This window comes from Dermacentor albipictus, chromosome 1, assembly GCF_038994185.2.
Source record: "Dermacentor albipictus isolate Rhodes 1998 colony chromosome 1, USDA_Dalb.pri_finalv2, whole genome shotgun sequence".
NCBI lineage: Eukaryota > Metazoa > Arthropoda > Arachnida > Ixodida > Ixodidae > Dermacentor > Dermacentor albipictus.
In genome coordinates, this window is record NC_091821.1 from 281,124,626 (window position 1) to 281,136,956 (window position 12,331).

Consider the following 12,331-nt stretch of genomic DNA (forward strand, 5'->3'; position numbering starts at 1 on the left):
CTGACGAAACTTTGATTATTCGGGACCTATGAAAGCACTGCTGTATTGTTTTTGTTCCCTGCTTAGTTCGCCTGTTTACATACTCGCCTGGATGTGTGCTATTGTGATTTGTAATAGCGTCCTCGATCACCTGCACCGGGGCGCCTTGGTGCGCACTTTCATCCTCGATCACCGGAAGCGCACCCTGTTGGAGCGGTTTTCCGTTACCCCGTCTCGCACCGTGAAAATCGGCGGTGCGCCGGGGTGCAATCCCAGCAAGCACTGCGGGACGCGCGACGCGCGCGCGCACAGCCGGCTGTAGAACCATGGTAGAACGTATCTTCTTTATTCTATGGTAGAACTGTAGACGATCTGGCCCGATAGCTGCGGTTGCAACGAAGTTGACGGAGATAGCTAGTGGAGATGTCGGCATTGAGAAAGGAAGCGCTAGTAGTTGCCGCAATCAATGAGCTTTCTTCAAGTTCTTCTGACAGCGAAGACGACGTACGTGCTGATCGACCTCGTCCAAAAACAACGTGGTGAAGAACGACCGAAAGTGGTCAGGTTCGATGAACGGGTCGTCAGGAACGGGTCTTCAGGATTAATTATAATATCCATTGGTGTTTGCTTGCAACCAGGTATGTCGGAGCACGCCGTTTGACTAGGTTCGAGCGCTTGCCGCGGACGCTCAGCACCTGTAACCAATAAAATGTGCGCGCGCGCGTGTTCGCGCACGTTTTGCGCGCCAGGGGTAAAGTGGCGCTGCATGCAAGCATCCTGCACAGGGTGCAGTTTTGTCCTCGATGTCGACCCTCCGCAGTGCGCCACCACCGCCGCGGTGCAGAGCGCACCTTTTTTGTTTCGGGGCAATCCCGGGGCAAGGTGATCGAGGAGGCTATAAGTTTTCACCCGTCGGTGTGTACCAGCGGCGGCCCGCTTGCACAAACGCCAGCCTCTAAGGCTAGACTTAAATCCGAATCTTGTCTTATTGTAATCTAATAAGACGTGTTTCCGTCTAGTCTCTTTCGTGCAAGCGAATTATCGGCTAGGGAAGATTAAGCCTACAATAAGATTTGAATGAGCCTGAATATCAGAATAAGACCGGACTAAAGAGTTTCGTGCAAGCGGGCAAGCTGCTTGTCACCTGTGGTCGTTTTGTAACTTTGCTGCAGAATTTTGTCCTTAAGTCGAATAAACTTGGGAAAAAAATCGTGTAGCTTTACTCCCGAATAGCGCTTGTACGTCCATAGAATTTACAGTTCAAATGCAACACATATCCTCATTTAAGTTTTCGAAGAATTTATGATTTCAGTAAATTGAAATTGCAGATAAACAGAATTCAATAAATTGAAGATTTCTATATGCACACCAAATAAGTTCTGCAAAGTAAAACGGTTTGTTACATTAAAGTTCAATATATGGAGGTCTAATTGTATTGATTGGATACAGGGTGTGCATATTCACACGCCTGCTTCCTTAGTCAGTCGTTACGTGCCGGTCTACTTGGGCAATAAACCAAGCAACAATGTTAATGTTTTCGAACTGTTAATATATACGGAGCACACCAAGAAGGTGATCTAAAACCTCCAGGCATATGGTGACTTTCTGTTCCAAAAGAAAAAAGTAATAGTAATAATGTGTACAGTGGCATAGCAGAGTAAACAAACAAAAAAGCTGTCTTTTTAAGACAATGCTACATTTTCTTTCCTAATTACAGCAGCCGTGCAAGGTGTTCTAGATCAGTTACAATAGTTGAAAATTCATTGTGATGGGCCAGTCTGTTTCCCTTAGTGTTATAATGGCCTCATATTCTTGCGAAGTTAATCATATGACTCCTGTATCCTTACTACATTGAAAACTCCTGAAATGTTTTATCCCGGCCACTGCTCCTCATCCACCATGCTTCTGCTTAATAGTTCTCAAGGCGATTATATTGTCCTCCTCTCCCTTATTATTCAGGCAGAGAAACAGATCCACATGGCCATCACAAACTAATTTTCACATGCACATGCCCTGACGTTCAAAACATTGCAGTTGAGCTAGAAGCTAGAATCAAGCTAGAAGCTAGAGGGAAGCTAGAATTAGCACTAGTGAAATGTGAAGGTTGTTGGCAAAGGTGCCCACAGTGTGTGAGGCCACAGTTTATGCGAAGATAAAGGTTTTGAGAAAAATTATATAAATTTTTCAGTTGATATTGTTGTTTTATTAATGCTGCTCTTGCTTTAGTTATCCTTTTTTTTAGTCACCATATGTGTTAAATGTCACAGCATTTCATATTATAGCATTGACATATATCAGTGGGGTGGGGGGTCCTCATCTGGATAGTTCATTTCTAATGCATACACTTTGCATGGCTTTTCACGTTGCCAACACCTACTGTATTACTTTGCAATTCAAACCTTCACAATTGTTTTTCACACATAAATAAAACAAGCAGTCTAAAAATGTTCCTTTGTATCATGCAATATAGCGCTCCTCTCACCTAAAGCTGTATGTTCTCGAGACACAAGTAAGCAGCTACATGTTAGCTGCAAAACCTCTTAAATTTGCAACAATATCGAATATATTGAGACAAAAAAAAATATCTCGGTGAACATATTGCTGCATATGCTGACCAGCACATGAGTAGTGCTTCTTTTATTACAAACATTTAATCACCTTGCAGAGAGTGCGTACCACTTAAATCACAATCATTTTATTGAGATATTTTTGTGTCACTTGCATGTGGCAGAAGCAGGAAAAAGTAAGCTGACTCTGCCTTGAAGCAAACATATGCATGAGAGAGCGCTTAAAGCATTACTTGTTCAAACCGAGGCTTTGGTGTCTAGACTTCATGACGAAGAGAGTAAAATGTGAGGTCACTTACCCTGTATTCTGAAATCATCTATGACTGGAAGCTTCATTCCACTGAGCTGAGCACAGTGCCACCCCTCGACTGAAGACGACGCTGTGTTTCACAGTAATTGACGTGAAGTTTAATTAAAGCTAAGCAACCGCCTCTGTCAAGGAGCGGGGCTGCTTTGCATTTGAATCCAGGTGGAGTGTTGAGTGGAGAATACGGGAGTTAGTCATCTTTACCTATCCTCAAGCCTCTTAAGAGATTTCCTACAACATTTAAGCTCAGCCTTTCTGTTTTCTTGCAGCATGGTTATTACAGGTGGTACAAAACATTCCATTGTACAGTTTCCATAATTCTTTGGGAAAACATCCATCACCTCATTAAACAGGCAGAGGCTCAATAGGTTCACTGGTATCATCTATAGTGTTTCCATCCAAGACCTATTGCTATTACAAGGCATTGCAGACATTCAGTGACGTAGCCAGAAATTTATTTCAGGTAAGGATTCTCCACTGGCCCCTACCACTTCCCCATCACCTCTCTCTCTCGCACTATATAAATGTGTGGAGGGTTTTACATCACACCAAGACAAACTCCTAGCACTCCTCAGGCAGGAATGCTTTAGCAATGAGGATGCACATTTTTACGTTGCCAAAACAACTTTGCTGAACTTCTGGCAAAAGTTTTTCATTGCTAAGGCATGCAGCCACTATGCTTAAAATTATGCTATCATCCTTGTGCTGTTTTTAAAAATGATTATATTAAAAATAACATTTTGTTTACAAATTGATGTATTTATATAATGTATATTATGACCTAGTTGGTACATTACTTAGGAAAGCAAACTGTGCCAAAAACATGACAGCGCTCTGTTTTGTGTCTTCTTGTTTGCAGCCCAGACTTGTTGCAGCCCAAGTAACAGTGGAGGTCAGTGTTATTTTCTTACCAGATTTGCTAGGGAGTGGTTCAGCCATGGCTGTGTATGGAAGAGAGCGGGCACTATTTTGCAAGTCGCCTATTACTTAATTGCAGGCATTATGGGCATGCTTCCCTGACACCTGGCTATTCTAAAGACTGCAGAGCAGCAAGCACAGCACATGCTGTGACAGGGTAGGTGAATCTCAGCTAAGGCAAGTGGCCATGGCCATCTGCTGAGCGATCGAGCAGTGATGAGACAATCCCCCTATGTTCCATAATTTTTCACTTCATTCTTGATGCCCTTAATGCGCGTCACCACCCTAGCCCCCTTACCGTATCATCCTCCCCACTCCCTGGAGCTCTCTGAAACTCTTTTCAGCTAATCACTGTCCCACTTTTCAACATTCACGGGGTTGTTGAATGACACAGCATTCTATAAGATTCCTATATTTATGTTTCTGTGTGGACATCGAAGCCATTCACCTAGCTCCCATAGTTTGTTGTGGCGGCTTCTTAGCTTCCCTGGTCCAGCACCCCGTCCTTGATATAGATTGCCACACACAAATCAGCATTCTGTAGGCCTTTCTTTCTTGTCCCGTTTTCTCTCCATTTTTTTCATTCTTAGCAGTGTGTACAAACTAGCCTCAGAGGAAGCTCTTCTGAAGTTTATTAACATAATGAAAGTCGGAGTCAATGGAAAGTAAAAGAAAAAAAAAGGTGGGGGGGGGGGGAGTGTTTTTTATGAGTTTTCTAAACAAGCAAGTTGTAATATAAGTAAGTTGTATAATAGCAAGCACCAAGTATGAGAGAATAAAAAACGCATTTGCACTTCTGGTCTGACAAAATTTACAGTGCTTTTACAGAAATGAAAATCATTGAAAAGAAAGTACTAAGTGTTTACGTTGAAATATGAGCACGTAATCTGTAAGCTTCGTAAACTTATGTGAAGTAAAACAACATGAAATCCTGAGAGATTGAGCTTCTTAAGTACACGTGTTATAATAGGAACACCAAGCTTCTTCAGGATGATAAAAGCACTGTAGATCAAGGTTCTCCACGTAGTGGAAACATTGTTAAATCTGTTAAGATGTGAATGTGGGCAAGTTGGTAACAAATTTCTAACTTGCTAAAGCACATTACTGTCCTCATCAAACTAATAACTATAGTTTCTTGTACATGTGTCTTGGTCACATTCAGCACAACATTATGCATTTTTATCTTTCTTTAATACATTCTGTAACCCCTCAATGGATTCAAGATGCTAGAAACCTATGTTGAACTACAAAGTACTTGCCATTAGAAAAGACAAGAAGTCAGTTCCTGTGTTAGAAAGATTTATTAGTTAGAGAAAGGCCAAAATTTAATATGAACATTAGCCATGTTTTGAAGTTTTCATCCTACTCATTTTACAGTTGAAGCTAGCTTACTTCTCAGGTTACTTGTGCTTAGAATTAAAGCGCAACAAACAGATGAATGGCTTGCCGGGGCGTTATCCACAGAAAGTGGTCACTTTTCTCCCTCTCACCATAGTTTTCGGGCTACTGCTGGTACTGTTGGCCGCATAGCAGCCAGTGCAGTGCCACTGAGTGTCGTGTGCCGATGTGCCAGTTTTTCTTAGCATGTGGACACTCCTCCCACGAGTTTCTTCGATGTTGTCTTGACGAGGGCCGAACAGTGAATGAGCCAGTTCATCTTGAAATTTTATAATTGGTGTAGAGTTTCCTTCAAGCATGCCACGAATGTTCCACGCATTTATGATGGCACTTCCAACAAGCAACTCAACAGCTACCTTTCTGTACCACTTGAGTCCTTTTCTAAGGCAGTTGTGGTATAACGTCATTTGGTCACTATAGTCGACGCCCTTTTTTGCTGCATTGTAATCGAGACCGGCCTGATGTTTCATGATTGGTGCGCCGTCCCTTGTTTTCTTGCCACTGTCCACCAAAGTTGCTTCATATTTGGCGACAGATGTGAGTATCAGAACAGGCCTCTTGTCCATCCACTTCAGTGCCTTCACTCCGTTTTTGGACTGAAGTCCGGTAACACTGCCATTTGCAACCTTTACTTCAGTGAGATCTTTTGACAGCCCTTTCCTCACTGAGCGAACTGTGCCACAAATGAAAGTGTCTTCCTTTAGAAGGCGAGGAGTGAGCGGCAAGCTCATGTTGAAGTTGTCTATGTACAGCGGGCACACGACTTCCTTGCAATTTTGCAAGAGTTTCAAGCATACATCTTCGGCATGTCCGATGCCAACTGTTCAGTCACACTTTCCGGCAAGGTATGATGATGTATATGCACACATGCTCTTACACATGCACTGTAATACAGATGACAGTATCCTATGCACACAGCTATGCATTGGCGAGCGAGAAGTACGTGCACAACAGTGACCAAATGGTTAGAGCGTCGGGTTGTTATGCTGGGACACAGATTCGGGCTCACTGTCAGACATATTTTTGTTTTCAATGTAGTAGACTGAAATGAGCCACGACATAACATTGCCTACTGCAAGGTGCTTGGTATGAACAAAGAATTCTTTGCATTAAAAATGCCCAAATCTAGCACATGCAATAATTAGTAAGTGTGCATTCCCAATCCACCTGAAGTGCTTTGTTGTGCATCACATCTCAACTGCGGTGGCTTTGCCACAAGGTTGATGTGTATAACAGTAAAGAGCATTCCAACAATGGCGGCTTTTCCACATAACCAAGGTGCATTGCAGAGCAGCACAATGCAACAGCTGTGGCTTCCACACAAAGCTAATGTCCATAATGATGCAGCACGATGGAGTATTTATTTATTTGGTACATACTGCTAGCCTTAAAGAAGGCTTTGGCAGGAAAGGGTACATACATAAAAGGGAAAATACATCATTCACACAGGGTTCAACGATAATCGTTTGCAAGAGGCCTTGGCTTTGGTTTAGAAATAAGCTTATACATACACACGTACAGCGATATAGACAATGCACATTCATGGTAACAATAGAACATAATGTAAAAAGCACATTTCATCATGTAGCAACAAAGATATGGCTAGACAGCTTAGACAAAAAAGAATCGAGGGTGGCACAATCGACAACTTCTTGTGGTAACATATTCCATTCTCTAATAGCTTGTGGGAAGTATGAATATCTGAAGGTGTCATTGTGAAACCTATACTCAGATAATTGTTTATTGTGTTTCGTTCTTGAAATTCTAGCGTTAGCGTGTACTAAAAACTTATTTTTGTCTATTTTTAGGGCATTGCTCTGGAGAATAAACAGGAATTTTAGTCGGAGATATCTAGCACGATCGCTAATTGTTGGGAGTCCGGCTAAGCGTAGAAGTTCAGTTGGGGAATCATGACGACGGTATTTATTATAAATGAATCTTACTGCTTTTCTTTGTACGTTCTCTAACTTCGCTATGGCACATTTAGTGTATGGAAACCAGCATATGGCGCCGTATTCTATAACGGAGCGAATGAGTGACGTGTACGCGAGTAGTTTGGTGTTGGGTGAAGCGTATCTGAGGGACCGTTTGAGGGAAAAAAGCGCTGAGAGTGATTTTTCTGCCACGTATGACACGTGTTTGTTCCATTTTAGATCGGAAGAGATAACTATACCTAAATGCTTGTATTCTTCTACCCTGTGTAGTTCTCTTTGCTGAATTTCGTATGGAAAGGTTAGTGGTTCTTTCTTTCTCGTTACTGTCATGCAGACAGTTTTTTCTGCATTTAGCGTCATCTGCCAGTCTTGACACCATTTTGCTATATTTTTAAGTGCGTCATTCAGAACAACTTGATCATCCTTGGTATGTATTGGTTTATAAATAATGCAGTCATCTGCGAACATGCGTACCGTTGCGTCAATGCCGTTTGCGATGTCGTTAATAAAAAGAAGGAAGAGAATGGGAGCTAAAACTGTGCCCTGAGGCACACCGGATAAAACTTCAACGTAGTCTGAGGATTGCCCTTCGAAATGAACGAATTGTTGACGACCTGACAAATATGCTTTTAACCACTTTGTAAGAATACCGTGTCCCAGAATTCCTTGCAGCTTGTGGATTAGTTTTTGATGCGATACCCGATCAAAAGCTTTTGATAGGTCTAGAAAAATTATGTCTACCTGCCCTCGCGTATCGATTGTTAATGCTAGGTCATGAATAGTTTCTATTAATTGAGTTGTTGTAGACAAACCACTCCTAAATCCATGTTGGTTAGGGTTAATTAGAGAATGACTTTCAACAAAAGTTACGATGTGTTTTAATATTAAATGTTCAAAAATTTTTCCTGCTGTACAAGTGAGTGAAATAGGACGGAAGTTTGAAGGATTTGTAGCATCACCTGATCTATGTATCGGAATAATTTTTGCAATTTTCCATTCTTGAGGAACCTCAGAAGTTTTCAACGATTTTGTAAAAATTAGCAATAAGTATTTGGAAACCCATTCAGCGTATCTTCTGAGAAAAATATTTGGAATGTTATCTGGGCCGCTGGATGTTTTTATATCAAGATTAAGTAATAAAGAAAGAATTCCCGCTTCCGTTATATTTAGCTCACATGGTACTTCACCTATGTCACTTGTCTGTGCGATGTTGTCTGGGATAGTGTTATTGTCTACTGTGAAAACTGATTGGAAAAATTGATTAAATTGGGTAGCCTTGGTTAAGGCTTCTGTTGGCAACAGGTTGCTCTTCTTCGGAACCCTAGATTTGAGATAGTGCCAAAATTTATGAGGGGCTCTATGTTTTTAACAGACACAACATAGAGGCTGTTTGCATGCACTTCAAGTATTTTATGTGCAGCTAAAGTGGTTGTGAATGTTGTGACCACAATGCTTTTACTTTTCACACTGCAGAATGCCTATTTCTACATTACACTAGGGGAAATAAGTAGCTTTCTATTCGCAACACCTTTTAAACAGTGCAGTGTTATCATGACCACAGTATATTAGAGAAAATATAAAAAATTAGTATAATATAACTCAATAACTCAGCTCAATAAGTGTTGCATTTAGGATAACTGAAAATCATATCAAGAAGCTTTGAGAACTGTCTCCTACTGAGTGCCCATAAAAAACATTTCCAAATGGTGGGTTCAAAATACTCAAACTACAGTCACAGGATGCATTCTTAGTCTTGCCCAAAATATGGGTCATGACCCTGAGACATCAGATTCAGCTTGCAGTTGTGAAGTGGCTTGGGAAGTTCACAAATAGATGTGAAATTATTTTAAAGTTCAGGCTATAGTTTGTACCCGCAGTTGTACAGGGTCGTCCTTTTTGAAAGGGAACACGCGAGCGCGTGGCCTGTGCTCTGCGGCGGCTGCGTAGAGCGCCGGTCAGTGGCAGCGAGAGGAAGCACGTCCGCTTTTCGCGTCATCTATTGACGGTCAGAATGACTAGGCATGGCCGATTGGAAGCGGCTACTAGACTCCCTTCCTTGTAATACTCATGCACAAGGAGTGGGGCCTGCAGCGCGAGCGCGATTTGTTATCTGCAGGCCCCGCTCCTTGCGCATCAGCAATACGGGGAAGCGAGTCCAGTGGGCGCTTCCAATCAGCCATGCCTAGTCATTCTGACCGTCAATAGATGACGCCAAAAGCGGACGTGCTTCCTCTTGCTGCCACTGACCGGCGCTCTACGCAGCCGCCGCAGAGCACAGGCCACGCGCTCGCGTGTTCCCTTTCAAAAAGGACGACCCTGTACCTGCTCATAGAACAACTGGTGCTGTATGGCATACTTGTGATAAAACACTTCCCCAATAGAAAGGCACTCCTTTTTCCCGCAGGGGCGTCTGCGAAAGCAGGCGTTTGGTGTGTTGCGACACCACGTACCCGAGCACACGAGGGTTGGACCCTCCCGCATGTAGCCGTGTGCGGCTTAGCCGTGTCTGGGGAAAGGGGGATCCTGGGGGTTGAGCTGATGCTAGGTGTTTGGACCTTTAAGGCCCCCCGGCGGAGGCAACACACTTCTTTGGCCTCTGCTTCACATAGACGGCACCCCCGGACTGACCCAACCGGGGGAAATCGGTAGTTGCCTTTTCCTGTCTCTCTCTCCCTACAACCTTCGTCTTTTCCTTACTTTCCACCTTTCCTGTTTCCTTCTCATTTCTTTATTACTTCCGACCTTCCTGGCAGCAAGGGTTAACCTTGTGTGAGTAGCCAACCTTGGTTATATCATATTTGGTTGTAGCGGTAGCGTACAGCTGGCGCTTGTAGGCCCTGTTTTACAGGCCCTGCAGCGTCCCCTTGTTGGGCTCCATGGTGGGTGGCTGGCGGTATACTGCCGAAAAATACACTCCCACTTATGGCTAGTTCTTTCCCTCCACTATCTGATCGCTCCCTGAAAAGGGTGCGCACCGAAGAAATCTTTGAATTTTTTGGACGCCAAAAAGAAACTTTCCCGCGATTCCATGTAATCCATTCTGAAAAACAAGGAAAACAAGCACGAACAATCTCATCTTTTGTTGTTTCGAAAACTCTAACTCAGGCATTTGGACCAGGATATAAAGCATCAAAGATGGCTAGCGGTGATCTCCTTTTGGAGCTCCGCGACAACAAACAACACGAGAAACTGCCTAACCTTTTATCATTTGGAGATGTCCCAGTCACAGTTACCCCGCACCGCACGATGAACACCACCCGTGGTGTAGTTTCGGATGATGACCTGATGGAACTTGCGGATGCTGAACTATTAGAAGGCTGGAGCAAACAAGACGTAATCAATGTTAAGAGAATTCTGCTAAGGCGCGATGGAAAAGAGACCAAAACAAAACATCTAATTCTCGGCTTTGGTTCAAGTGTGCTCCCTGAGAGTATTGAGACAGGATATGTGAAGCTCCGGGTCAGACCATATGTGCCAAACCCTCTGAGATGTTTTAAATGCCAGCGATTTGGCCACAGCTCATCAAACTGCCGCGGCCGCCAAACCTGTGCAAAATGCAGTGCTCATGAGCACTCCGCTGAATCGTGTGAAAACACTCTCCACTGTGTGAACTGTGATGGGGAGCACGCTGCGTACTCGCGGTCGTGCCCATCTTGGAAAAAAGAGAAAGAGATTGTAACGATCAAAGTAAAAGACAACATAAGTTTCAAAGAAGCACGCAGGCGGGTATTCTTCCTGCCAAAGCACACCTTTGCCGATGTGGCGCGTCAGGGGGCAGCGCCACAACGGTCCCCGGCGGCTGTCCGACCCACACCCAGTCAGGCGGCAGTGACGCCATCCGCACCCCCCCCCCCCCCCGGCGGCTGCAGCTGACGCTGCTACGCCAGCACAGCAGACTGGTCCATCGACCCCGAAGGTGGGCGCAGCCGAGGCTGCCCCAACCTCCCAGGCCCCTTCCAGCGCTGGCAACAGCCGGCGCTGCCAAATCCCTCAGGGAGCCCCATCGACCTCCGAGCTGGTGGGCGCAGGGGTCTCGCCTTCCGAGGTGAGACTCTCTTGAAAAACTTCTCGCTCACAAGAGCGCGTATCCGGCGCCTCACAAGAGGCAATGGACACAACACCTATCCCCATGGCGCTCCAAGCGCCTAAGGAGCGGGAGGCTCCCTCGAACGCTCAAAAAAAGGCAGAACCCCGGTTACAGGGCCTGGCAAGAGCTCTGTAATCTAAGACATCACTTCCATTTCCGTAAACACAGCACCAATTCACTTTAAATGTGGATACACAAATCATACAATGGAATGTCAGAGGTCTTCTGAGAAACCTTGATGATGTACAAGAACTCATCCACCAACACAATCCAAAAGTGCTGTGTTTACAGGAAACACACATAAAATCAAAACACACGAACTTTCTCCGACAGTATATAACTTTTCGCAAAGATCGCGATGACAGTGTTGCATCATCGCGCGGTGTTGCCATTGTCATCCATAAAAGCATTGCATGTCAACCTTTACAGCTGCAAACGCCTCTTGAAGCAGTGGCGGTTCGAGCTGTTCTTCTAAACAAACTTATCACTATAAGCTCTCTTTACATCCCCACACATTATAAGTTAACGAAGCATGAATTCCAATCCTTTATTGATCAATTGCCAGAACCTTACATTGTTCTTGGCGATTTCAATGCGCACAGCTCCCTGTGGGGCGACTCTCGTATAGATGCGCGAGGTCGTCTTGTTGAACAGTTCCTTTTCTATTCTGGTGCGTGCCTTCTGAATAAGAAGAAACCCACATATTACTGTCTTGCAAACAATACCTTTTCTTCAATTGATCTGAGCATCGTTTCTCCGTCCATACTGCCTGAACTAGAATGGGAAGTTACGAACGATCCTTACGGAAGTGACCACTTCCCCGTACTATTAAGAACACTTAAAGAAGACGAATATCCACCACAGGCTCCTAGGTGGAAGACTGAGACAGCAGACTGGGAGAAATTCCGAAACATAACTAGTATATCATGGTATGACATGTCCTCTTTAGGAATTGATGCTGCCGTGGAATATTTTACAGCCTTCATAATAGATGCCGCAACTAAATGTATATCACAAGTAAATGGATTGGCATGCAAACGGTGTGTCCCGTGGTGGAACGACGATTGTAGGATCGCTCGTAAGAAACAAAACAAAGCGTGGGGGTTGCTACGCGCCTCCCCCACTGCGGAGAATCTTATCA

The 12,331-nt window shown here is 44.1% G+C and overlaps 2 protein-coding genes across 5 annotated transcripts in view; one reads left to right on the forward strand and one right to left on the reverse strand.

The window, feature by feature from the left end:
• Positions 1-12,331, reverse strand: part of LOC139054408 (uncharacterized) — a 42,386-nt gene that overhangs the window by 18,720 nt on the left and 11,335 nt on the right. The window contains exons 4-5 of one of the 2 annotated variants that reach the window (XM_070531347.1): positions 10,302-10,420; positions 9,475-10,143 (exon numbers count right to left, since the gene is read on the reverse strand). The exons of the other annotated variant lie outside the window; for it this stretch is intronic. Of the exons in view, the coding sequence (XP_070387448.1) occupies positions 10,047-10,143; positions 10,302-10,420 (216 nt within the window). The 3' untranslated portion in view covers positions 9,475-10,046. Of the gene's footprint in view, positions 1-9,474; positions 10,144-10,301; positions 10,421-12,331 lie in introns of those variants that run through there. 2 annotated transcript variants of the gene reach the window in all.
• LOC139054409 (uncharacterized) overlaps positions 296-12,331 on the forward strand; it is a 34,882-nt gene continuing 22,846 nt past the window's right edge. For all 3 annotated transcript variants that reach the window (XR_011511190.1, XM_070531349.1, XM_070531350.1), the window contains exons 1-2: positions 296-617; positions 3,713-3,745. Coding sequence is in view for 2 of the 3 variants with exons in the window: in XM_070531349.1 (XP_070387450.1) it covers positions 446-617; positions 3,713-3,745 (205 nt within the window). In the remaining variant the exon portion in view is untranslated. The remainder of the gene's footprint in view (positions 618-3,712; positions 3,746-12,331) is intronic.